The sequence below is a fragment of the Myxocyprinus asiaticus genome, chromosome 11 (assembly GCF_019703515.2).
Source record: "Myxocyprinus asiaticus isolate MX2 ecotype Aquarium Trade chromosome 11, UBuf_Myxa_2, whole genome shotgun sequence".
Classification (NCBI taxonomy): Eukaryota; Metazoa; Chordata; class Actinopteri; order Cypriniformes; family Catostomidae; genus Myxocyprinus; species Myxocyprinus asiaticus.
This window is the reverse complement of record NC_059354.1, coordinates 9,702,952-9,728,678: the sequence shown is the minus strand read 5'-3', so window position 1 is coordinate 9,728,678 and position 25,727 is coordinate 9,702,952. Positions and strand designations below refer to the sequence as shown.

The 25,727-nt window shown below is 42.0% G+C and overlaps 1 protein-coding gene across 5 annotated transcripts in view; it reads right to left on the bottom strand.

The window, feature by feature from the left end:
• LOC127447743 (disco-interacting protein 2 homolog A-like) overlaps positions 1-25,727 on the bottom strand; it is a 206,306-nt gene that overhangs the window by 9,273 nt on the left and 171,306 nt on the right. For 4 of the 5 annotated variants that reach the window (XM_051709775.1, XM_051709776.1, XM_051709777.1 and 1 more), the window contains 15 exons: positions 19,721-19,840; positions 19,493-19,607; positions 19,244-19,383; positions 16,788-16,924; positions 16,040-16,120; positions 15,465-15,592; positions 12,448-12,562; positions 12,050-12,257; positions 11,479-11,579; positions 11,190-11,270; positions 10,968-11,091; positions 10,594-10,715; positions 10,090-10,201; positions 9,368-9,477; positions 9,133-9,263 (listed from right to left, as the gene is read on the bottom strand). In XM_051709775.1, the coding sequence (XP_051565735.1) occupies positions 9,133-9,263; positions 9,368-9,477; positions 10,090-10,201; positions 10,594-10,715; positions 10,968-11,091; positions 11,190-11,270; positions 11,479-11,579; positions 12,050-12,257; positions 12,448-12,562; positions 15,465-15,592; positions 16,040-16,120; positions 16,788-16,924; positions 19,244-19,383; positions 19,493-19,607; positions 19,721-19,840 (1,825 nt within the window). Of the gene's footprint in view, positions 1-9,132; positions 9,264-9,367; positions 9,478-10,089; positions 10,202-10,593; positions 10,716-10,967; positions 11,092-11,189; positions 11,271-11,478; positions 11,580-12,049; positions 12,258-12,447; positions 12,563-15,460; positions 15,593-16,039; positions 16,121-16,787; positions 16,925-19,243; positions 19,384-19,492; positions 19,608-19,720; positions 19,841-25,727 lie in introns of those variants that run through there. The other variant, XM_051709779.1, reaches the window with a different exon arrangement.

Below are 25,727 nucleotides of genomic sequence, written 5' to 3'. Positions count from 1 at the left end.
GACACAGGGTTCACTCTGTCAATGCTCAAAGTTTATGTAGCGATTATATCTGCGTATTACGCACCTGAAGACAGCACCTCAATAGGCAAACATGATTTATCATTATTTCTTAAGGGGACAGGTGGCTAAATCCCCCTCGCCCGGTTACAGTCCCGACTTGGACCTAACTTTGGTCATAAAAGTGCTCACAGAGCCTCCCTTCGAGCCTCTGGACTATGTTGAATTGCATGTGCTTTCTCTTAAGACTGCTTACTGCTGGCTTTGGCCTCAGTAAAGTGGGTTGGTGATTTGCAAGCACTGTCAGTTGACAATTCATGTCTGGAGTTTTGTCTGGGTCTTTCAAAAACCACTGTCAAACCCGGAAAAGGCTATGTGCCTAAGGCTCTAACCACACCCTTCAGAGCGCAGATGGTTCACCTTTAATCCATTTTCCCTCCTCCATTTAATTTGGATGAGGAACAGTCCCTGCATTTGTTATGCCCTTTGCGAGCGCTACACACATACGTTGAGCGCACCCACCAATTCATACTATCTGACCAGCTCTTTGTGTGCTATGAAGGATGCATGAAAGGAATGTCTGTCTCCAAGCAAAGACTTTCTCACTGGATCGTTGATGCGATTGCCCTGGCTTACGAGTCGCAGGGTGTGAACTGCCCAATTGGTGTTAAAGTACACTCAACTAAAGGTGTGGCCTCTTCATGGGCATGGACGAACGGTGTGTCCTTACAAGACATATGAAGGGCCTTGGCCCACTCAACATGGCAGCAGAGACCGCATGGTCCTTTGTTCTATAATCAAAGGAGAGACATTGAACTCAGTTTCCCAGGATCCTTCACAATTTCACAACTGGTTGTGAAATCTCGCCAATGGACCCAATCTCAAACGCCATTGGTCGAAAGCGGCCTACAACCGATGACGTCATCTTGTCAATAAACCCAGCGGAGAGATGTAGTTCGGCCTCTCTGTGCTAAGCTCCGGCTGGCTGTTAAGGGATATCTGTGTTGTGCATGTACTGAAGGATTTTTCCCTCCTTTTTGGACTAAGAACAAAGAGACCACGTTTTTCTAACCTCACCATTTGGCCACGGTAGAGTAAGATTAACTTAGCTTTGTTCAAGTCTTCTAGTATACTTATAATAACCGGTTCAGTTTCACTGCAAGACAACAGGGAATTTATTTTGAAAAACGGAAAGGCGACCAGTTTCCCTTCTCCCTCTTTTTCTGTCAACGTTGAATACCTCCTGCATTCTTCTCCACCGCTGGATCCAAAGAATAAAGCAGAGACGCGTCTTTTCTCTGACGATTTGTCATTTTCTTGCGCAACTAAATCTTATGTTTGATTCGAAATGCTGATGTTTTGAGTATATTTTGTATGTTGAACTCTGCTCGCTGTTTGCTGTTTTAAGTTGGGAGATTTTCATTTTTGTGTGAAGTTTGTTTTGTTGAGTGACCTGAACTAGTAATTCAGTCCCGCTGTTATGAGCAGTTACCCTCAATTAGATTGCATGCACCTCTTTGCTCTCTCTCTCTCATTCTCTCTCTCTCTCTCTCTCTGATATTCACTGAGTGAGCGGCGCCACGGTTTATATCGGACTCAGGCTGAGGTACAAAATTCTCTCGCCTGTTTCGTCAGTTCCTTTGTGTGTCCGCTCATTTCCACCCTCACGTGGTATCAGCTCCACCGCTCTGGAACTGATCCAGCCATCTTTCCTTTTCCCCTTTTCTTACACACTCAAATGACCTAATCCTCCATTTTGGATTGAGTCCTCCATTTTGGATCGAGTCCTCCATTTTAAATCTAGTCCTCCATTTTGGTTCCTTTGTTACCGTATCTAGATACACACACACACACACACACACACACTCTAGCATATAGCTCCACTGTCAGTTTAGGATTTCCTTGTTATGTTTTGATTATATTCAGATAGTATTGGCTGTGTTCATTACTGCTTGATTATAATAAATATTGTTATATTATAATAAGAAGTACTCCTGGTTGTTTTTGCTTGAATATTGTGTTGAAGCCAACCTCTGCCACGTCAGGAACTCCCATGTTACCTCAGCGTACTGTTATTTTATTGGTGTTAGAAACTAACTGTAATTAGAATACTATTGGATTTGTATGGCAATAATTTAACTAGTTCCTCCCCTTTTTGATTATTTTTATTAATAATTAAAATACTCAACCTTCAGGGTAGATTTCTTTTTATGAGACTCGATCAGTAACTTGCTATCATTTTTCTCTTGTCAAAGAGTGGTGCCCCGAGGATAGAATTTAATGAGTTAAATTATATTATTTGATTTAAATATTAATTAATAATTAATAAATATTATAAATAATATTAATTATTTCTGATAGTAAAACTGATCTGAACAACCCATAGCACCTACACATGTTTTGCAGCAGGATGGTCTTCTCAAAACATTCACAAGGTTTTACAACCTAGATGTAACGTCTCTCTCATAGCAAGTCATCTCTGACTAGAGCGCTTGTTATTTCATTGGCCAAACATATAATTATGGCCCTCTTTTTAAGTACAGGCTCCTTGACTTTTTACACAACCGCCTGCATTCAGACCATTGTATTTCTCAAAAGCCACAGGCACTTTAATTACAAATAAACGTCCTTCCCGACTGGGTTTGAGAAGGGGTAATTTCATATTATATTACTACAGTTCATATATCCATTCTGAGTGTTCCCCTCCTGGTCCACCTAGAGGGTCATTCATTTGTGGCATACTCACGTCGGTCGCCGTCCTGCGGGACTGCGGTGTCATGTTTCCTCGCTGGAAGTTTATGTCGTGTAGTATGGCGTGATGGGACTCTGTTCCCCATAGTGTCAGCTTCCTGACGCAATGTTAAGTGTACTGAGTCATAAGGGGTATGAAATCTCGGTTCCCTGAGACGAAGGGAACGAAACATTGCATAAGCTGGCCGCACTCAGAGTTCTTGGAGGTGCGAGCGATGCGCTCTTGTCCCTCAGTCAGCTTTTATACCATACAGCTTTGCATCTAAAAGGGCGAGGCTTAAACACCATAGCCAATTTTAGAATTGCCGTTATTGTAGAAAGGTTTCAACTAGGTCATATAGAAGGACACTCCCCATAGCGTCAGCTTCCTGATGCAATGTCTTGTTCCCTTTGTCTCAGGGAACCAAGGTTACATACATAACCAAGACATTAACATTGTTTAACTACATTTAAAAAAAAAATTTGTTTTGTTTTTTGGAGCCATGAAAACACATTTCAGTGTAGTTTTAATAAGTTAAATTGTTTAATTTATTTTTTGTTTTTTATTTAGCAATGAGTTGTAGTGCTGCAACAACTAATATAAAATCTTCGACAATGAATTTCATTATAGATTAGTTGGATATGTGTGGCGAGCATGGAAAAGCTCCATCAGTGACGTCACTTTACAGCCCAGTAAAAATGTCTTTCATGAGAACTTGTTTGAACGTGTTGAACAAGTTATCTATCCACAAGTTGTAGCGGAAAACAACCGAAGTTCCCTTTTAAGCCAGTCAATTCAACACTGCATCACTTTAGCTGACACTAAGGGTTAGAGGTCTGTGCAGAGGTCTGTGTTTTTTCCATCCTGCTCCCACAAGTTTCTATCCCACACCCGAACGCTCCCACTGAATTTTACTCCGTTCACCCGCACTCTGCTCACAGTGATTTTCTCACCGACCGCTCCCGTTCCCGCAACCCTGCATGTGTTTTCCACATAGGGCAAAAGCCATACAAATAGACAACAAGTGTACAAAAATAATGTTTTATTTTTCTGTTATAGCTATTATCAGATGACACTTGACATGATGCCCGTCTGACTTGCCTGAGGTTGATTTCTTCACACTAAATTGATCATTTTCCAGTCTGAGTTTCACATCCTTTGATGACACAGTGTGTCCACACTTTTGCTATGCCATTCTTTTAAATGTATCTACCTGCGCAGCCTGCTTTAAATTCAGCCCGCTCCGGCACACAACTCGTTGGAAGTACCGTCCGCTCCTGACTTCAACTTCGAAATTTAATCCCACACTGCAAGAACTCTAATTGGGTCCTGCAAGAGTTTAGTGGGAATGCAGAACTCTACTAGGGGTTATCTCTGCAGGTGTAACCAATCTCTGAAACTCTTTAAAATCTCGCCAGTTTTAATTGACAGATAGCGCTTGACAGGGACCACATGACATAGAGCCATAGAGGGACATAGAGCACAGAGAACTTGAGAATGATCTGTCACCAGCTCGAGCCTTACGTTTCTCCTCTCCCCCATCTAAAATGGCTTTGCCTGCCCAGTACGGCTGTGGTGTGTGGTGTGCATAATGCGATCACGTTCAGCAAAGTTTATGAATAGAGGGATGCTGCCACTAACATTATCCCTGCCAGGCACGCAGCGCTCATTGAGATCGATCCTGTTTATTGCGAGCGTAATGTCTTCACCCGTTTGCCTGCAGAAAAGAAGAAAGGTTTCTCTTCCCTCTTCAACCGAGTCGACTTCGCTGATTTCTCTGCCAGCCCTCTGAGAATCAGCAGCCGTACCACCCACCGACAGAGCGAGGAAATGACCTCCCGTCTGAGTCAAACGACGAACGAACAAACATTCTACCCGCATCCTCACGCGATTCAAGTAAGATGTTTACGTCTGGGCAGAGATAGATAATTATAGTGTGTTATTCTTGTGTATCAAGGTTATTGCTTGTACAGTTTACCGACCGCCGAGTCCGCTCATTGCTGCTAATAATACTCAAAGTATAACGTACTGTTACCACGAATGAGTTTTGCTGTGTTGTAGTCCAACCACGTTGGATTGTTGTGTATTTCCACCATCGCGGGTGAGACCGGCACACTGAGTTTATCCATTAAAGAACCAAAGACTCTCCATAGGCTTAATGATTTTTATACTGTACAAACTATAGATTCTATCCCCTAACCCTACCCCTAATCCTAACCCTCACAAAAAACTTCCTGCATTTTTACATTTTCAATAAAACATTGTTTAGTATGTTTTTAAGCGATTTGAATTATGGGGACATTAGAAATGTCCTCATAAACCACATTTATAGCATAATACCCTTGTAATTACCAGTTTGTAACCTAAAAAAAAAGTCCTCGTCCCACTTAAGTCCCACTTACACCTGCCCACACACATACACAAACACACACACATACACATACACACACGCACACACACACACACACACACACATACATACACACACATACATACACACACACACACCTTCCTCTCATGTATTATATGCTTATTTGGTTACCATATCTAATCATGTAACTGTTTAGTTTGTAGTTGGAAGTTGGAAGTTTATTGACTGCATTGTATTGATTATTAATTGATATTACTGCATCAATAAACTTTGTTATACTTTAAAGAGAAGTGTTTTAGAGGCCGTTTACACGACAATGTTTTCAACTAAAAACGGAAAACTTTTTATGCATTTTGGCTGTTCGTTTACATGATAACGGTGTTTTGGGGTCTGAAAATGCAAACTTTTGAAAACGGGTTTCAAAGTGCAAGTTTTTGAAAACGATGCCATTATCATCTCCGTGTAAACATACAAAAACACGAATTTGTGAAAACGATGACGTCATGCACACGCGTATTACGTGTTATATAAAGAATGATGGATTGACAGGCATCAATTTGAGATGTATAATTATCATTATGAATACTGGTGTCTGTGCAAATAACAATAATCAACAATTTATTCATTTGGAGTGTTTTGTATGGAGTGTGAACATTGTACATTAGGCAGAACCTGCAATTTGAAAATCTTGAAATTAATGTATGGATTCAGATGGGGAAAATGTATTTGTATTTTAAATGTTATATTATGTACTTTTACCCTGCAATTCATTCACCCACCGCCTATGTATATAGCCTAAAGACACAGATGTGATGCCATGTACAGTATTCAATGATATGCTTAGAATATGAAAACATGAGGCAGTGAAAATGCATGTTAGATCCAGTGTACACATGACCTCTCTCTCCGTCAGAAGATATGCATATATCGGAATTCTGTCTGATACCAAAAACCAGTCAACATCAACAGCTTGTTATGTTAACTCACTCTCCTACCAGCCCAAGAGTCAGCAGGAGGAATACAGAAGAAGGTAAAGATGAAGTGATGGTAAAAATGAGCAGAGTTTATTGAATAATCTTGAGAGTTCAGTCTATAGGCATGCGTGCGAGTAGTTCAAAACAATGCGTGAGACATTCAAAACTACAATGGTGGACTACTGGACAGTGTTTGTGTTGCTCAAAATTTTGAGTTTATTGACGCTTCTCCAGCAAAATAATTGTAGTAATAAAGCAACCTCATCGTCCATCCAGACAAAATTTCTCGATGCTTTCGCCATCTTCATTGTTTGTATTCACCACTTTGTGGAAGAATGCTTAAGTGCGCAGGCGCGTACTGTTTCTTTTGAAAGTGACATCGCCAACTACTGGCCTGGCATGCATAATACAGTGTTTTTAGTCGTTTTCGCGGATCCGTGTGAACGGGGATCGTTTTGACAACGTTGTCGTCTGTACGCGAAACTTTTCAAAAACGCAAAGGAAAAACATTTCTGTTTTTAGCACATCGTTGTCGTGTAAACGTACCCTTAGTTTGTTTTGCATACACCTGTGTCAAGGGCTGGCAAGGGATGTCAGTGCTCAGATTAAAGCCTTCATTGTTTTCCTTATGAATGCCGATGTTCTCTGGATGTCGACCTTCCTAAGAGAACAAGCCTATATTGAGACAGTTACACTGTCTGGTTATTAGTCCCTGATTCCAGGGTGTTGCCCCGGCAATATTAATCCTTATTAATATTCTATTGATTTTGATAATTGATAATTATCTTTGATGATTGTTGATTTGAAGGATCAATAAGCTAGTGTTAATTCTAATCAATGTTTCATTGATTTGAATAATGATTATCTTTGATAATAATTAATATTTTATTGAATTTGATAGTTGATGGTTATCTTTGATAATTGTTGATTTAAAGGATTAAAAAGCTAACATTGATTCTAATCAAAGTTCTATTGATTTTAATAATTGATAATTATCTTTGATAATGATTAATTATTGCTAATAGCCAAACCCGCTCCTGAATGTAGCGCACAACAGCACAGACAACTATTAAAAATTTATTTTTGAAAAGAATAGTTAAGAAACATGTAATCAGTGACAATACTATTTTAAAACTCACAATATTAATTTAAAAGACTTAAAATGTATGTAAAAAGTGACAGTGTACAAGCATATGTTTCTAGCAAAATTATGTATTTTTTTCAGCTGGGCAGAATTATTAATATTTCTATTGGTGTCACTATTGCTCTCTTTATCATTTCTGTTTTTCAAAAACGAAATTTTAATAAAATACAGGAAATACATTTTATAAAATAAAAATAATAATAATAAAAAAAGTTGTGTCTGATTAATCCAAGGGTGTCCAAACCTTTTCTACTGGGGCCAGGTGCCGCATCATCGTAATAATGAAAAAAAAAAAGGCTAGATGCCACTATTGCATCATCTATATCTTATATGATTAATATTTTTAGTTTTAATCACACTTTATGTTAATAAAGGATATTTCTCTCACCAAGAATGCTTTTAAAAGAACAGTGATGCAGGGTCAGAAATTAAAGTGGGCTCTGGGCAAAAATGCCCCCAAAAATGACAAAATGTGGGGGAAAAAAATGCCCTAGGCCTTGTTTCCTAATAACGATTGATCTTAGTGGTTAAGTGCGTTTTCTATGAGCGCTTTTACGAATGTTCATTATTTTTTACGTGCGTTTCCCAAAACTGCACTTAACATGAGTTAACATGAAGTGCTACTTAAGAGAGACGCTGTCCATAAATGTGATTGCTGAAATGTGACCGTATAGTGTTGCTCATCATAGCAACTTCATTATATTTGTTGTGTAACTTTAAAAACAATTGTAATTTACCTCGCTTTAAATATTTACAAATATTTTCTTAAATGTACAACTTAATTAACCATATAATTGCATTTTTGTTTTGCAATCGTTTTGTGCAGAACGATACATTTATTTTACACAATCACTGATTCATTCATCAGATGTGCATTTAAATATTTCGTTTAAAAAAATTGCTCTGTGGGTCGATATTAAAGCTTCCAGGATGAGTGAAGACAGCAGAGGTCATGTGTATGGTGCTGCTAATGACAACAAGCATTAATTGAATATAACGAGATTCACAGTGTTATCACGCAGCGCAAAATAAGAAGACTCATGGAAGCTGTGCTTTAGGGACATTCACCAATCAAAGGGAGATCTACTCTTTACTCCCAAAAGTGATAACGGTAACAGCAATGCTACACGGGCGAGAGTGCCCTTAGGTGTCAGAGAGGAAGAGGAGATGAGGATGAGGAGCCAATATACTGTACGGATGATTTTCATGCACGGCAGCAAGATATTTACTTTTTTCCTTCTCTCTCTGATTGTAATTTTTACAGTTCTCTGCAACAGTCATCCCACCACTTTGTTGTTAGCAACTAGTCCACAAATAACTTTTATTTGTTCACTTATTAATTTATCTGTTCATTCAATATTGACTATCCATTTATGTGTTCATTATTATTATTATTAGCCTTTTCGGTTAAAAATTAAATAAAATAAAATGTATGTAAACTGATATTAAATGAGCATAAAGAGTGGCTATAGGTATTTAAATTTGTGTCCTTGCGATGGTCTTAACGCTGTACGAGTACTCCAGAGCACTCGTTAATCTACGAGCATTTTCAAGTACTACTTAAGTTACGATGCTTTTGGGCAACGGGCTGCAAAACTAAGATGAATCACATTTTTATTTTTTGACTTCCATTAATCAATTAATTGAAGGAATAATTGAAGGTTAATCAATTATTAAAATAATCATTAGTTGCTGCCCTAATGAGATGTATTTTGCATTAAAGCTATGACTGGAGTGCAAATGGCCAGAGCGTGTTTCACTTTTTTTCACATAAAAATTTTTGCAGCGGAAATTCATGTCACGCTCAGAGTGAATTCTAATTTTGTGGGTGATTCACATTGCTTTGTTGCATCACTCTTGGTGTTAACAGGCCTTTTTTTTTTGGAGCTAATCTTTAGAGTGCATTGCCTCTCACCTGCAGAGACACCAGAGGGCAAAGCCCAGGCCACAGTAGGGGTCCAGACAGATGGCGATCTGTCGAGATGGGTACAGCTCACATTGCAGCTTTATAGAGCGACACAAGGCACTGGTGGCAGCATGGGACATCTGAAAGAAACACGTAACATTACATATTAAAAATAGCAAAGCTGTCAACCACTCTCAAACCTTCAATCTAATTATTGGCTCTTGGTTGACAGGTTAGACAGTACCTTGACCCCAGCAAGTATTCCTGTGGTAGACACACTGAAGTCCAGGTAGGCTAACATCTCTGGAGTGGGTGGTTTGTAGATCTGAGGAATTCTCTTTCTAGGGAGATCATCTGAAATGTATGAAGAAATTAATTTAACACTTTCCATACAAAGAATATACTCAAGCACTAGGTCTCAGTTTGGGGTCTCGCTGTCAATTTCCAATGTACTGCAGGTTACAACTGACCCCTCGCTAAGCACTTGGCTACTGTTTCTTGCTTAGACAAGATTTGCAGAACTTCCCATAGGAATGAATGGGAGATTGCCGTGAACTGCATGGTTTTTGACAATATATTGTGAAACTGAATGGATATTATTCTTCCGTTGGCTGAAATGAAGAGTGATATTGCAAAGCATTGTTATATGATGTTTTCTTTAAAGAAATATAATTACACAGTAATGTGATTAAAAACTGTGGAAACTGTGAATCATAATCGAGGCAAACGCTTATCACAGTCACCTGAAAAGAGAAAAGCCTCATTTGATCACTATTATAAGTAAACCTCCAACAACATAATTTCTATGTTGTTGTATAATTACTTTTAAAAGCTGATTAAAACTACCCAAACACACATGACTTCCATAGACTCTCGTAAGAAAAAAGCCAACACTCGTCTGATGAAAATGCAGAACAGCAACAGTTGCTAAGGTAGCACTGGTCAGTGACCTTTTTTTTTTTTTACCTGTGTCTAGGATCAATGGCCATGATTTAATATCCACAGCAGCCCCTGCCTCTTTGGATTTCAGTAGTTTCATTATTGCTTGTGTTGTCAGAATACACACAGACTTACTGACCTGTCAGAAAAATACAACAGCCTTGAATCAACTGACAGGTGATACAAAGCAGTGTTCAACCCATATGGGCTTTTTCAACAGGATGGGCTATGACTGATACAATGCCAATATATATGATATAATGAAATTAGAATAAAGGAATATTTATTTTACACAATATTTATTAACAAAAAAAAAAAAACATTGTAAAACAGAAAATCGAAACTCCAGCTTTCAAATGAACAGATTTAGTAATAGGTTGTGGTATAGACACAAGGGGGATCTGACATTTCTGTTAAATGGCTAAAGAAGCATAATTATCAGCCTATAGTCTAAAAATGCCAAATACTGTTTGGCCTGGACAATATATGGGTCAACCACTAATGCATAGGTTTACCAGAGGTTCCGTATACCTCAACAATCATTTTAACGGTTGGCAGGGTGGTGGTTAAGTTCTGTGGGTGTGGAGGCCTGACAGTGACTGGAACACAGCCGGCGTACAGACAGCCATAGAAAGTGGCGATCAGGTCAATACCTAAAGAAGGAGAAGACACGGTAAGTGTATAGTAGGTAACTATATTTATATTTAATTCCCTAAAAGATTAAAGGAATAGTTAATCCAAACATGAAAATTCTCTCATCATCTGTAAGAAAATAGAGCCCAGAAAGTCATATTTGGAAAGACATGAGGGTGAGTAAAAGTTTTGTGGGTGAACTATGTCTTTAAAAATCTTCAGTAAGATAAATTAAGATGCATAAAGAGTCTTAATCTCTCTTTTTCCCTCACCAGGAGGATAAACAAGTGCTACATGGTCTCCAGCGTTGAGTCGGCCCCTCTCCATCAGCGCTACGGCCACACGCTCTGCCCGTTTGTGCAGCTGTACACAGGAGGCTGTGCTGGCCACAGTGCCCTGAAATAAATCAAATACACCTATAAGAGGATGAAGAATACACACACATACTGAATGTGAATGTACCTTATTGCTGCGCTGAGAGCTGAGTGCTGTACCTTGGCATTGAGCACCAGAAACAGTGGGTGATCTGGAGTGGCCTGAGCCCTCCACTGCAAAACATCCTGCATATACAGGAACTACAAGTGGAAACATGACACAGTGAACTTGTGAATGGCTGTTTGGTACAAATGATGGCTTTTTTACCTCATTTCAAAGAAAATACATACATTTTGAGATGTATAGTTGAATATCATCAAAAAGGGAATATTTTTTGTGTGATGAGATAATGAATGTGTCTTTTATGGTGTGGGGATGTGAAACAGGGTTGAGCTTTACTTTACACACCTGATCATTATCCTCCAGCTGTGATACGTCTCTTCCACAGGCCTGTGCAATCCTCTTTCCTGCCACCAGGTTTCCAACTATCATGGAAGCAGGCCCCACCTCTGACAAAAAGAGTGGACAGACACAAGTTATACGACGTGTAAAAATATGTCTGTGGAGGTGAGGGCGTGGTCGAGCGCCCGTCTGGGGAGAGAGAAAGCGGTAAGGACATCCACCTGAGATGAATTGTGACTAATTACCATCTCTATGTTCACAGTGAGAGTCAGGGGAGATACAAAGATGGCCAGTTCACAGAGAGAGGAGAGAGACAGACAAACCAGAGTCTTCGTATCTGTCTCCTGAGAGAGAGAACCTTGTGTTGTGTGAAGCTGAAAAGCGGACTGTTTATTTGAGTGATGCTGAAAAGCCGTCTTATGTTTTGAGTGAAGCTGTACAGTGATTGCTGGTTATCTGTGAATAATACGGTCTCACGTGAACTGTGGAAACCGGTTCCCGCTTCCTCCTTTATCTGCCCAACCCGAACAATTGTTACAATGTCAATTAAAGCTTTCATGCACAGACAACCACTTACCTGTACCTGGCTGCTTCTGTCTTGGTTTGGGTAAGTTGGTGACACAGGTGTGAGGACACATGAGAACGTTGCAGGGGTGCAGGGTTCCCTCCAGGAAGCGTTGTTTGGTCTCTGAGATGTGGATGCCGCCCAGAGGTGCTTTGGGTAGTGTGTTAGCAGGTACCAGAGCCAGACAGTATACTCCAACCTGATGGATGCTGTCTATAGCCTGGTATCGAGACAGACAAAGGTCAAGAAAACATGTATGGATGAGAGGATTTTTTTGTATGTCACATTTAGTGTGAATGTGTGTACTATATATGTGTTGGAGATCTGCACAGGCATAATTTCAAGTCCGAACCCAGTCCATAAACAAGAATGTGACACTGACTATAGTGACTGATGATGTGTATGTTAACCTGCAATACGCGACTCATCCACTGAAAGCTGTCCTCCTCTGACGCATCAGGTCTCTGTTCTGCCACCACAACAATGCGTTCATCATGCAGCACAGATACTGAGAACACTGCAATCCTGACACACAGAGAACAGAGATACAGTAAATGTTTGCCATATATCTGTGTATCAGTGTTGGGGAGTAAATAACTAAAAGAAGTGATAATACTAACTGCACTTTTCAGTAGCGTGACAGTAGCTCAACTATTTTCACAATAGTTCACATGTAACAGATCGTGCAAATGAACAGATTAAAATAAACAATTCACAGATTTACTCATAGACAGTGTTGGGAAGTCCAAATCAAATGGGAAGTCCAAATGAATCGGTTTGCTCAAACGGTTGGGCGTTGGGAAGTCCAATTAATTTTATTCAGTTCATTGTTCAGACAGTTCAAGTAAATGAACCACTTAAAATAAACTATTCACTTATGGGTAGTGTTGGGAAGTCAAAATTCAAAAGGGAAGTCCACATGAATCGGTTTGTACAAACGGCTGGGCATAAGGAACTCAAATTCATTTTAGTGAATCATTTCGTTCGGAGAGTTCAAGCAAATTAACCGATTAAAATAAACTATTCACTTACCGTAGGTAGCATTGGGATTTGATAAGTCCAAGTCCAAGTCCAAATCTGTATATGAAGTCCAAATGAATCAGTTTGTTCGAACAGTTCATGTGAATGAACTAGTTCAGAGAAATGATTCCCTGATTTAAACATACTCTCTCATATGTGCATAGGGAAGTTCAAATAATTTAAGTGCATGTGTAATCTCTTAACATCGTCTGACTCAAGGGAGGGGGAGAGAATATGTGTAGGGTAAAAACCTAAAGCCCTAAAGGGGGTTGCCAGCACTTGGTGCATAGCCTTCCCTGGGCTTAAGAATGGCCGTAGACAGACCTGGTCATAGTATCGTCTGCAGAGGGCAATGTTTTGGGTCCTCACCCTAGGCACCCCAGGCAAAAAGTCGCCACTTGAAGGTAACAGCAGCCTCGTTAAGGGGAAAATACAGAGAAAAAAGGGGCATGAAAGGCTTGATCTTGCGCAAACCCTCATAAAAACTACATGCTCTGTATCCCATCCTCTCGTGTCTCACTCATACAGTCCCTCAGGAGCTGCAGAGTGGCGTTAGCGGGAGGAGAGGGATGTGGCTTCAGCTTTCAGAATTAAAGCGTTTGCCGAGAGCGAAGTGTGTTGAGTTTCTTGTGTCCATCATGAACACAATCAATCTCAGCGGGCACTGTGTCAGTGAGGCTTCAGCCCACACCACACACAGCACTCGTACTGAATGGCCAAACGCTTAATACAGAGAAAAAAGTGGCATGCAAGGCTTTAGCCTGCGCAAACCCTCCTAAAATCTCCACACTCAATATCCCCTCCTCACGTGTCTCACTCATATGGTCCCTCGGAAGCCGGCAAGGAGCATTAATGGGAAGAGATGGGACAGGCTTCGGCATTCAGAACTAAAGTGAGCCACTAGAGGCAAGCATTATGAGTTTCAGTAATCAGTCATAATCAGTCTCAATGAGCACTGTTATTAACTCCACAGTGAAAAAGGCCCAGCAGAGGTTGTACTTCCTTCGCCAGTTGAGGAAGTTCAACCTGCCACAGGTGCTGCTGATACAGTTCTACTCAGCAGTCACTGAGTCTGCCCTCTGCACTTGAGGAACTGTCTGGTTTGGTGCAGCTACAAAACAGTTCGGACTACTGAGAGGATTATTTTTGCCCCCTGCCCTCCCTTAAGAACTGTACACTTCCAGAGTGAGGACAAAGGCTGGAAAAATCACTCTGGACCCCACTCACCCTGCCCACTAACTATTTGAACTGTTGCCTTCTGGCAGGCGCTACAGAGCACTGAGCACCAGAACTGTCAGGCACAAGAACAGTTTTTTCCCTCAAGCTATCCATCTCATGAACAGTTAAAATTGCCCCATTGAGCAATAATTAATGTGCAATACACAGCTTAGCCTATTTATATTTATCCAACATACCACACCTCTTCTGCCATTACATTCCCTTGCTTCTGTATATAACAGATTTGTATTTGTATATTGTACATATATATATATATATATATATATTGTCCTATTGTGTATTTCCATATATACTTTACTTTCTATTCACTTTTATTTGTATTCTATTTTTTTATTATTATCTATGTCTTGTTGCTGTTTTTGTATTGCTTTTGTATTGTTGTACACTGGAAGCTTCTGTCACCAAGACAAATGCCTTGTATGTGTAAGCATACTTGGCAATAAAGCTCATTCTGATTCTGATTCTGTTACGGAACAGCGCACAAGACCATCATCCAAAGGGATACCGCTCAAAGGTGGAAAACATTGAAACATGTAACATTTCTGTCTTTAGTGAACGTGCTCTTCAGGCAAAAACATACCCCTGTGAAAACACGGAAGTGCTTACAAGGGTACACATATTCTGCTGTAGCATGTAGGGAGAAGAGTAGTTTGTCTCGCTGACCAGGTGCAGATTAAAACAGCTGAAGCCTTTGTAGGGTTCCAGAGGCATGAGAGATATACATGCGTCCTTGAAAGAGGAAAATTCTGGGGATGTGTCCCTGGTGCCGCCTTCCATACACACGGTACGTGAGCATTGGCGGAGCTCCATGCGTCACTAGCAAATCAAATTGGTGTGATGGTATAGGGTTTCAAGGTATGGCCTCCCAAGAGGAGTTCCTTAGTGTCAGCTTTCCTGACACAGTGTGTAGTTCCCTTCTTGAAATTGAACTACTGTTTACTTATAAGATGATATTATTTAATTGTGTTACCATAACTTCTTTTAATACATAAAAGATTTTTAAGAATATGCAGAGTTTGTAGCTTATAGTGTAGTAACTACTTTTCAAAGGAGTAGCTTGATTGTAGTTTAACTACTTTAAGTTGTCAATTGTATAAATACAGAACAGGAATGAGCACAAGAACATTTCTTCTTTATCTCTAATGCTTTTGCTAACCAGGTTAATTACCTTCCTCTGTACACAAACTTCATGGGCTCCACTGCCAGTACTGTGGCCACTACGTCATCTGCGTTATGTCTCCGTCCACTCACCATCATCAGTCCATCCATCTTCCCCACCACAAACACCAGATTATCCTGCCCATAACACAACACATTCACAACACATGGAAATTAACTCTGCAAGTTGATTTAAAAAGACATAAAAGAATAAAGGCTCGGGTATACTTCATTTTTCTGCATGCCGTTCCATCTCCCACACGGTCGAGCACTCAGCTTTTCAAAGTATACTTTTTTCTTTTGACCACGAGCACAATTGGATGCATTTGACGCATGCGCTGCTTTGTGATACTCTTTAGTACAGTCAATGGCAGGTGCGTATGCCACAGACGCACAGAGAAGATGGCTCCATCTCACAGACTAGGACTGTCTGCATGTCGAGAAAAACCGTGCTGTGCTAATAATAAAATCTGTGTCATGCATACTGTGCACGAACGCTACCGGAGTGCGGAAAACCGAAGTATACTTTGGCCTTAAGGTTGATGGCTCAAAATGATGGTTTTGGTTTAAGACTCCTGAACACACCGGCCCAATGAAACCCAGCAGAGATGTGCGTGTGAAGGGTCTGTCGCTTATAGGAGCCCCTGATGCTGTCACTGGAATGGTCTGAAAGCAGGAGAAAACATCATGATCAACCGCAAACAAAATGAATTTTTCAAGCCTTTACTGTGGTTTTAAGACAACATTTCAGCTTCCTCATTTAACTTTAACATACTATAGTGTTCTGAACAAAAGCAGCTTTTCACCTTTTATCTTGTTGTTTTCATATTTACAGTACACTGTCACCAACTCTTTAACAAGGCCTGAATTGAATCTGCACCCACAGAAAGATTACCACATAAAGTTAATGCATGTCTTTCAAAAACATTATGCCTCTCTTGTGTTTCTTCACTATTGCATTTTGAAATATATTTAAAGAGACATTGCTTAACAAAAGGTGAAATGTAAATATTTTGGCCAATTCAATCATGCATTTAGCTACTGACAAGTGTGTAGCACATGAAGCTCTGTTTAACACATGTGACCTTATTTTACATCAATTCTGCAGGATTGTGCTCGCTTTCCCCAATAGTCAGTGCAAAAAAAATGTGAAGTACTCTGCAGATTAAGTATGAGCCTGTTGTACATGGCTCAAAGTGATTTACAGTAAAGAATTATGAATGTGTTATTAGATGTGTTTTTATATGTACCTTGGAAACCTGCAGTACATATTTGAAAATGAAACAGAAACAAGAACTTCTGACACTCTTTTTTTATTGCTCTATAGACTCACCTCAAAGATGTTCTTGGTCATTCCTGGCAGGCCATAGTAGGAGATGCCTGTACTGCTGGAGCTCACACAGATTTCACCAACTTCGTCCATTCGACACAGATATGGTGTTCCTTCTAACCGAACTACACACACCAGGGCTGAACACACAGAGAGATACACATAGACAGAACATCAGAAATTCAGGAGAAAAAATGATCAGGAAGCAGTCTAAAGGTGATTTGCTGGTTTAAGCTGGCCACCAGGTTGGTTTTCACTGGTCTGAAGTCATTATGTCATTTGTAATATCTCCAAATTTTTTTAATATAAGCCCCACATTGGCCTACAGTCCACAGCAATCCATTCTGTAATCAATCTTATCAATATGTGCAAGGTACACAGAGGATACATTCACGCATTCAGTCTGCACTGTTTTTAATTGTTGGTTTAAGTAAATATGTGCTAGGCAGAAGTCTTTTTAAAGACACCTTTTCAAGTTTATTAGACTATATACTTTATTTCATTCCATTGCACTGTGTCTAGCTGTTTTTGAATGCAAGCAAGAGGTGTCCCATCGAGCATTTCAATGCTTCAATATTAGATCTCTGAACACTTTTAACCTATCTGACAAATTCCAATCTGGCTTCAAGGCATTACGCAGCACTGAATCTGTGCAGTTAAAGGTAACTAATGATATTTGGCATTTCTCTGGGAATGGTGCAATTTTTATCATATTACATTGTAGATCTTAATGCAGCATTTGACATTATAGATCACAATATCCTCTTAAATTACTTATTTATGTGAATGTGGTTGGCATCCAGGGGCCTGTTTTAAATTATCTCATTATCTCAAAGAGAGAACTTTGTCTGTTAGCATTGCCAGTTTCTTTTAATCTTGAGCACCCATCACATGTGGCGTTCCGCAGGGTTCCATCTTAGGTCCTCAACTATTTTCTCTATATATGCTTCCTCTGGGCTCTATCTTTCAAAAATGTAATGTCTCATACTACTGTTATGCTGACGATTCACAACTATATCTGCTCCTTAAGCAATCTCTTTTCCTGCCTTGAGGATAAAAAGTATAAAAGGATAAAAAAAATCAAAAAATCAAATCAATGAAGATAAAACTCAAGCAACTGTTTTTGGCTATTCAGTTTGCATCTCTAGCCTTGGTAACCAGTTAGGTCCTTTATCTTATACATTGCATAATAAGGTTAAGAACCTTGGCGTCATCTTCGACTCTGCAATGCTTTTTGATAAGCAGGTTAGTGTGGTTCTGAAGGGAAGCTTTTTCCATTTCAGGTCTATTTTCAAATTAAAACCGTTTCTTTCACAGAAAGACCTGGAAACATTCACACGCTCATTATTATTAACGTGCTCATTACATCATGGCTAAACTATTGTAACTCTTTGCATGTAGGCTTGCCTCAGTCTTCCCTTGCACGTCTACAGATGGTACAAAAAACGTGGTTTGAAAAACACTTAATGCGGTTAAAAAAATAGGGCCTCGCACGCTCAGTGATCGAGCACTCTGCTGATGACGAAATTTGCATCACACATCCTGTACACATACACCTGACCTAAGTATACTTTAATTAGTTAATTTTAAGATTTGCATTTTGTTTTTAAGGCCTTGCATGGTCTTACCCCACAATAAATTTGTTCTCTCCTTCATCCACACTCTGCCACCAGCTCACTCAGGTCTTGCAATCAATTACTTCTCTCTGTTCCTCGCTCTAGCATAAAGTAGAAGGGTGAATGGGCTTTTTCAATACCTGCCCCTAAGTTGTGGAACAGTCTTCCATTTCATGTTAGGTCTTCTCCTACCCCTTCATATTTAAATCCAGTTCAAAGGCTAATTTTTACTCCTTAGCTTTTGAAGTTGGTAGAGGTGTACAGGGGTTTTATGTTTTTTCTAGTTGTAGTTTTACGTTTAGATTATTGTGCCTTTTATTTTTATTATTTCTATTAATGTTTTAAATTATAACTTTTCTTGTGTGATTTCCATTTTCATAGCTTTGCTTTCTTACAATTGAACAACACTTTCAATGTCTGTTGTTTTTAAATGTGCTCTTAAAAAATAAACTTAACTTGATTGTTTACTAGATGTGTTAATTTCGGCCAAAACATGTGACATCCCAGCTAATACAGGACAGTTAGCAAACCTACTCTTTTGATAATAGTGTATCTGTTGAACAAAATTGTTAATTTCCCACAATTAGTTTGCTAGGAGACTTGTCTATACACCTGCTAAGCTAAACTACACCTGGAGTGTGGCTGTTTTGTTTCCTTATAGGTCATATTCCTGCTTCAGGCAATGAAATGCCTTAATGGTCAGAGATATCACGTAGGAATATCCAACATCTGACTGGAACCCAGCATTAGGACACACATTTAGGTGCTAAATCAAGCTTGAATTGTTCTAATGGTAAGAAAATCCTTTAATTTACATAAGTTTTTTATATGAAGCAGTCTTACATCCAGGCATGACATGCCCAACATCCTGGACAGTGAGGACAGAGAGCTTCTCCTCTGTGTCCACTCGGATAACTCCATAACTCAGACCGCTCATGGACAGCACTGCTTTACCCGGAGGAGGAACGCCCATCTCTGGAGGCCTGAGCACACACAAACACATAATCAGATAAGGCAAGGCACTCTAGACAAGTGTTGTGCAAAGACAGCGGATATGGCATTGATTAATTTGCAGTAATATCATCAGTTTACCTGCGGATGGCGACAGTCATGGCCTCAGAGGAACTAGCACAGGGGCAAATCACCTCTGGCCGAAGCCCACGGGCCTGAAATACGTTTAGGAAGGCATCACAGGAGGAAATAGACCCTGTGTTTCAATAAACAGATTTCAGGATGCATTCCATTATATTCTATGTCTTGCAATTGATCATGATCTTAAATTATAAAAAAGAATAAGAATGTGTATAAGTGTATACTCACATGGGTTGGCTCCATCAGCAACGATGAGCATTCGGAGAGAGCTGAGACTGATGTCTCTCTGATCCCGCTGGGCTAAAAGTGACCAGTGCATGTCCCTGGACTTCACCACTGCTACACGTGCTGCTCAAACAAACCATAACTCAATTACACAGAGTTTAATCACAGTCCTAACAACACAATGATAACTACACATTTTTACTCTAAAGGAACATTTAAAGGAATGCAAGGTAAATACATGTTAAGCTCTATTGACAGCTTTTTGAAAATAATTAAAGTTCTACTGAAAATGATGAAATGCACTTACAACGGAAGTCTATTTGGTATGGTTATCTCAGACTTCCATTGCAAGTGCATAACTGTAAAACAAACTGATTATCCTTAAATGCTCTGTCTGCATTATCAACTGTTTTTTTTTTTTTTTTTAGAATAAAATTCATCTTTCTAATATAGTTCCAGTTTCAAGAAATCCAAATTTAGAATCCATGAGTATATTTTTTAAAACAAAGCGGGGCCTAGCTCTTTAGCCACAAGGCTTGACAAAGACATTAAGGCACGACTTTCAATAAAGCTGGTCATTGTCGGCTTTAAGACATTACTGTATCATTTTCTCTAAAGCTGATTTAAAACCATGTGCACTGTTGTGACTGAAGGCAGAAGGAAATTAAGAAGAATTAAAACAGAATTTCACCAATAAAACGACCCTTCCTGCGGTTTGCCTTCGAGGGCCGGACATACTAGTACAAAGTCCTCCCCTTCGGCCTGTCCTTGTCCCCTCGTGTCTTCACGAAAGTCACAGAGGCAGCCCTAGCCCCGCTAAGGGAAGTGGGCGTCCGCATCCTCAACTAGCTCGATGACTGGCTAATCCTTGCTCACTCTCGGGATTTGTTATGTGCACACAGGGATCTGGTGCTCAGGCACCTCAGCCAGCTGGGGCTCAACTGAGAAAAGAGCAAGCTCTCCCCGGTTCAGAGCATCTCTTTTCTCGGTTTGGAGATGGACTCAGTCTCGATGATGGCACGCCTCACAAGTGAGCGCGCGCAGTCGGTGCTGAACTGTCTGAAGGCGTTCAGATGGAAAACCGCGGTCCCACTGAAACTTTTTCAGAGGCTCCTGGGGCATATGGCGTCCTCAGCGGTGGCTACACCATTCAGGTTGATGCATATGAGACCGCTTCAGCACTGGCTTCAGACTCGAGTCCCGAGATGGGCATGGCGCCGTGGGACACATCACGTGGTCATCACGCTGATCTGTCACCGCCTCTTCAACCCTTGGTCGGACCTGGCATTTCTACGGGCTGGAGTTCCCCCACAGCAGGTCTCCAGGCATATCATCATCACTACGGACACCTCCAAGACAGGTTGGGGCGCCGTATGCAATGGGCACACAGTCGCCGGCTCTTGGACCTGCCCGCAACTGCATTGGCAAATCAACTGCCTCGAGTTGCTGGCAGTGCTGCTTGCCCTGCGGAGGCTCAGGCCATTGATCCAAGGAAAGCATGCGTTGGTCCAGATGGACAACATGGCGACAGGCGGCATACGCTCCCGTTGCACGTCGCAACTTGCCCGCTGTCTCCTCCTCTGGAGTCAGCAGTGCTTCAAGTAGTTGCGAGCCACTCATATCCCGGGCAACCTCAACACTGCGGAGGACGTGCTGTCATGACAGATTACGCTGTGGAGAGTGTAGACTCCACCCCCAGGTGGTCCAGCTGATTTGGAGTCGATTCGGTCAAGCACAGGTAGACCTGTTCGCTACCCGGGAATCCTCCCACTGCCCATTTTGGTACACCCTGACCAAGGCCCCCCTCAGTACAGATGCGCTGGCACACAGCTGGCCCCCAGGACTACGCAAGTGTGAGTTCTCCCAGTGAGCCTACTCGCACAGACTCTGTGCAATGTCAGGGAGGACAAGGAGCAGGTCATCCTATTAACACCCTACTGGCCCACCCAGACCTGGTTCTCCAACCTCACGCTCCTCGCGACAGCCCCCCCTGGCGAATTCCCCTGAGGAAGGACCTTCTTTCTCAGGGACAGAGCACCATCTGGCACCCGCGACCAGACCTCTGGAACCTCCACGTCTGGTCCCTGGATGGGATGCGGAAGACCTAAGTGGCCTACCACCTGCAGTGGTAGACACGATCACTCAGGCTAGGGCCCCCTCTACGAGGCGCCTGTATGCCTTGAAGTGGCGTCTGTTCTTCCTGACGCGAAGACCCCCAGAGATGCGCAGTCGGATCGGTGCTTTCCTTCCTGCAGGAGAAGCTGGAGGGGTGGCTGTCCCCCTCCACCTTGAAGGTGTATGTCACCACTATAATGGCACATCACGATGCAGTACACGGTAAGTATTTAGGGAAGCACGACTTGATCATCAGGTTCCTGAGAGGCGCTAGGAGGTTAAATCCCCCCAGGCTGCACCTCATTCCCTCGTGGGACCTCTCTGTGGTCCTTAGGGGCCTATGGGGTGCTCCATTCGAGCCCCTGGAGTCAGTTGAGCTAAAGGCACTCTCTTTGAAGACTGCCCTCCTGACGGCGCTCACCTTTCAAGAGGGTAGGGGACCTGCAGGCGTTATCTGTCTGCGAAACGTGCCTGGAGTTCGGTCCGGGCTACTCTCACATGATCCTGGGAGCCCGACTGGGCTATGTCCCCAAGGTTCCCACGACCCCATTTAGGGATCAGGTGGTGAACCTGCAAGCGCTGCCCCAGGAGGAGGCAGACCCAGCCGTGGTGTTTCTGTGTCCGGTGAGTGCTTTGCGTAACTATTTGGATCGCACGCAGAGCTTTAGATGAAAGGGAGCGCTGTCTCCAAACAGAGGATCGCCCACTGGGTCATTGATGCCATCGCGATGGCATATCACGCCCAGGATGTGCCGCCCCCCTTGGGGCTGCGAGCCCACTCTACTAGGAGTGTGGCGTCCTCCTGGGCCCTGACCAATGGCGCCTCTTTAGCAGACATCTGCAGAGCAGCGGGCTGGGCAACACCCAACACTTTTGCGAGGTTTTACAATCTCCAGGTTGAGTCGGTCTCGTCCCATGTGTTGTCAGGTACGAGCAGGTAAGTTTCGGGACAGCTGGCTGGGTGTACTGTTTGCGTATAGCACCTTTCCCCTCCCCGAGGTGAAGACGTGCGCTTTGACTCCCAGTCGTGTTCACAAAGTTGTGGACCCTGCATGATTTTCCTCCTTAGCCCTGTGGCAGGCGGGTTTGCAGAGAAACTTCCTGCCAGCCCAGTACGGGTGCTAACTAGGCCCTGTACTGGGATAGGTGCTCCACATGCACTGGTTCCCCGTAGGTAACCCCGTGTGATGTATCTTCTGCAAAATTGTTTCCCTCTTGGTAAACTGCATCTTCCTTGGGCAGAGATTCCTCTGCCCCTAGTCACCATGACTGTAGAGCTCCTCCCCCCTCGGGTAGGACCTACCACGGAACTTCTCCACATGACATACTTCCAACAAAACTCAGTAAGGTCATGTGACGTATTTCCACTCAAATACCTCCCCCCCTCCAGGCGGGGTGTGGTCTCCACGGTGTCTTCCCCTTGGGAGTGACACCCCCGACGCGGACACTTATGGCCCCCAATCGGTAAACGATTTCCACTCTTTTTTTGGGGAGAAAAAAGAGGAGAAGAGGCCACGGCTCAACTTATCCCCGTGTTGCAGGGGACCGTTCGACGCTCTTTGGAGCGTTGGGGAGGTTACGTGATGGCTGGGTGCGCAGGCTACGAGGCACACAGCAGTCTGCCCGTCTTGCACTGCCAGTCCACGTAACACAGTTCAGGTGTTTTGTATAGGAACCCCTAGTGTCACTACATCGACACAACGTCGAGTGAGTGACAGATAGGGAATGTCCTGGTTACTTTCGTAACCTCCGTTCCCTGATGGAGGGAACGAGACATTGTGTCCCTCTTGCCACAACACTGAACTACCCGCTGAAATGGCCGGGACCTTGTCTTGCCTCCTCAGCACAAAATCTGAATGAGTGGTTGCAAGCCAGCTCCTTTTATACCCATATGTCCAGGGGAGTGGCATGCAAATTCCACTCGCCAATTCCCATTGGCCTTTTCTCAAAGATCAGAGGTGTTCGGGGCTCCCAAGAGTGACCCCTAGTGTCACTACATCGACACAATGTCTCGTTCCCTCCATTAGGGAACGGAGGTTACGAAAGTAACCAGGACGTTAAATAATCTCGTCACTTGATTTTTTTCAAAGATCCAGCCCTGAAGCTATACTGAAAATAAGTGTGATATTATTTTCAAGAAGCCATGAGAATAATATTACTCCAATAATTGAATTAATCATAATTCCATTATTAAAGCTAATTCCTTAAATTGTGAAATTGTGAGCGAATACAACGAGACGTTGTAATATGATTTTAATGGTGGAGAATTTTATTCAGACAAATAATCTAATTATTTAACATTTATCTTTCTCATAATGGTTGTCGAATGTGACTAATTCCATTATAAATTTCCCTACATATAATGATGTAGAATGTGGACAGTTTAATTTAATTCCTAACACACATACTGTTCCTACAACATTGTGAGTAGCTCTCTACAAATGAAAAAAATTATTACTTGACAGATTCACTAAGAACAATGCTTAGAGCTCCAGTTCAACAGAAGCACTTGCTCATAGGTGTTTGAGCTTGCAACCTTCTGTACTGCAGCCCAAAGCATTAACCACTGCACCACACAACTGACAAAATTACATGATGCAAAAGAGACATTCCAAGTTGAGAGTATAAAACTTCAGTGAAAAACAAAGTTTTTAATTGAAGCAGGTTATTCAGTGAAGTATGGCCTACATTATAGTAAGCACATCAAGACTAAAAGGTCAACAGAAGTACAATTTTTAAAACTATTCTTTGCTGGACTCAAACTCACAACCTTTTAAGCAATATGCCAATGCATTAACCACCAGGCCACTCAGATAATACATCTCAACACTGACAAAGAGACATTACAAGTGAGAGTATAAAATGATTGCTGAGAAAACATTTTAAGAGCTAAGTGGTTTTGAATTCAAGCAGGAATTATGCAATGTAATACAGCCTAGTAGTAAGCACAACATGCAGACTATACTGTAAACATGTTTGCGTATAGCGCCTTTCCCCTCCCCGAGGTGAAGACGTGCGCTTTGACTCCCAGTCGTGTTCACAAAGTTGTGGACCCTGCATGATTTTCCTCCTTAGCCCTGTGGCAGGTGGGTTTGCAGAGAAACTTCCTGCCAGCCCAGTACGGGTGCTAACTAGGCCCTGTACTGGGATAGGAGCTCCACATGCGCTGGTTCCCCGTAGGTAACCCCATGTGATGTATCTTCTGCAAAATTGTTTCCCTCTTGGTAAACTGCATCTTCCTTGGGCAGAGATTCCTCTGCCCCTAGTCACCATGACTGTAGAGCTCCTCCCCCCTCGGGTAGGACCTACCACGGGACTTCTCCACATGACATACTTCCAACAAAACTCAGTAAGGCCATGTGACGTATTTCCACTCAAATACCTCCCCCCCTCCAGGCGGGGTGTGGTCTCCGCGGTGTCTTCCCCTTGGGAGTGACACCCCCGACGCGGACACTTATGGCCCCCAATCGGTAAACGATTTCCACTCTTTTTTTGGGGAGAAAAAAAGAGGAGAAGAGGCCACGGCTCAACTTATCCCCGAGTTGCAGGGGACCGTTCGACGCTCTTTGGAGCGTTTTGATGAGGTTACGTGACGGCTGGGTGCGCAGGCTACGAGGCACACAGCGGTCTGCCCGTCTTGCACTGCCAGTCCATGTAACACAGTTCAGGTGTTTTGTATAGGGACCCCTAGTGTCACTACATCGACAAAATTATTACTTGACAGATTCACTAAGAACGATGCTTAGAGCTCCAGTTCAACAGAAGCACTTGCCCACAGGTGTTTGATCTTGCAACCTTCTGTACTGCAGACCAAAGCATTAACCACTGCACCACACAACTGACAAAATTACATGATGCAAAAGAGACATTGCAAGTTGAGAGTATAAAACTTCAG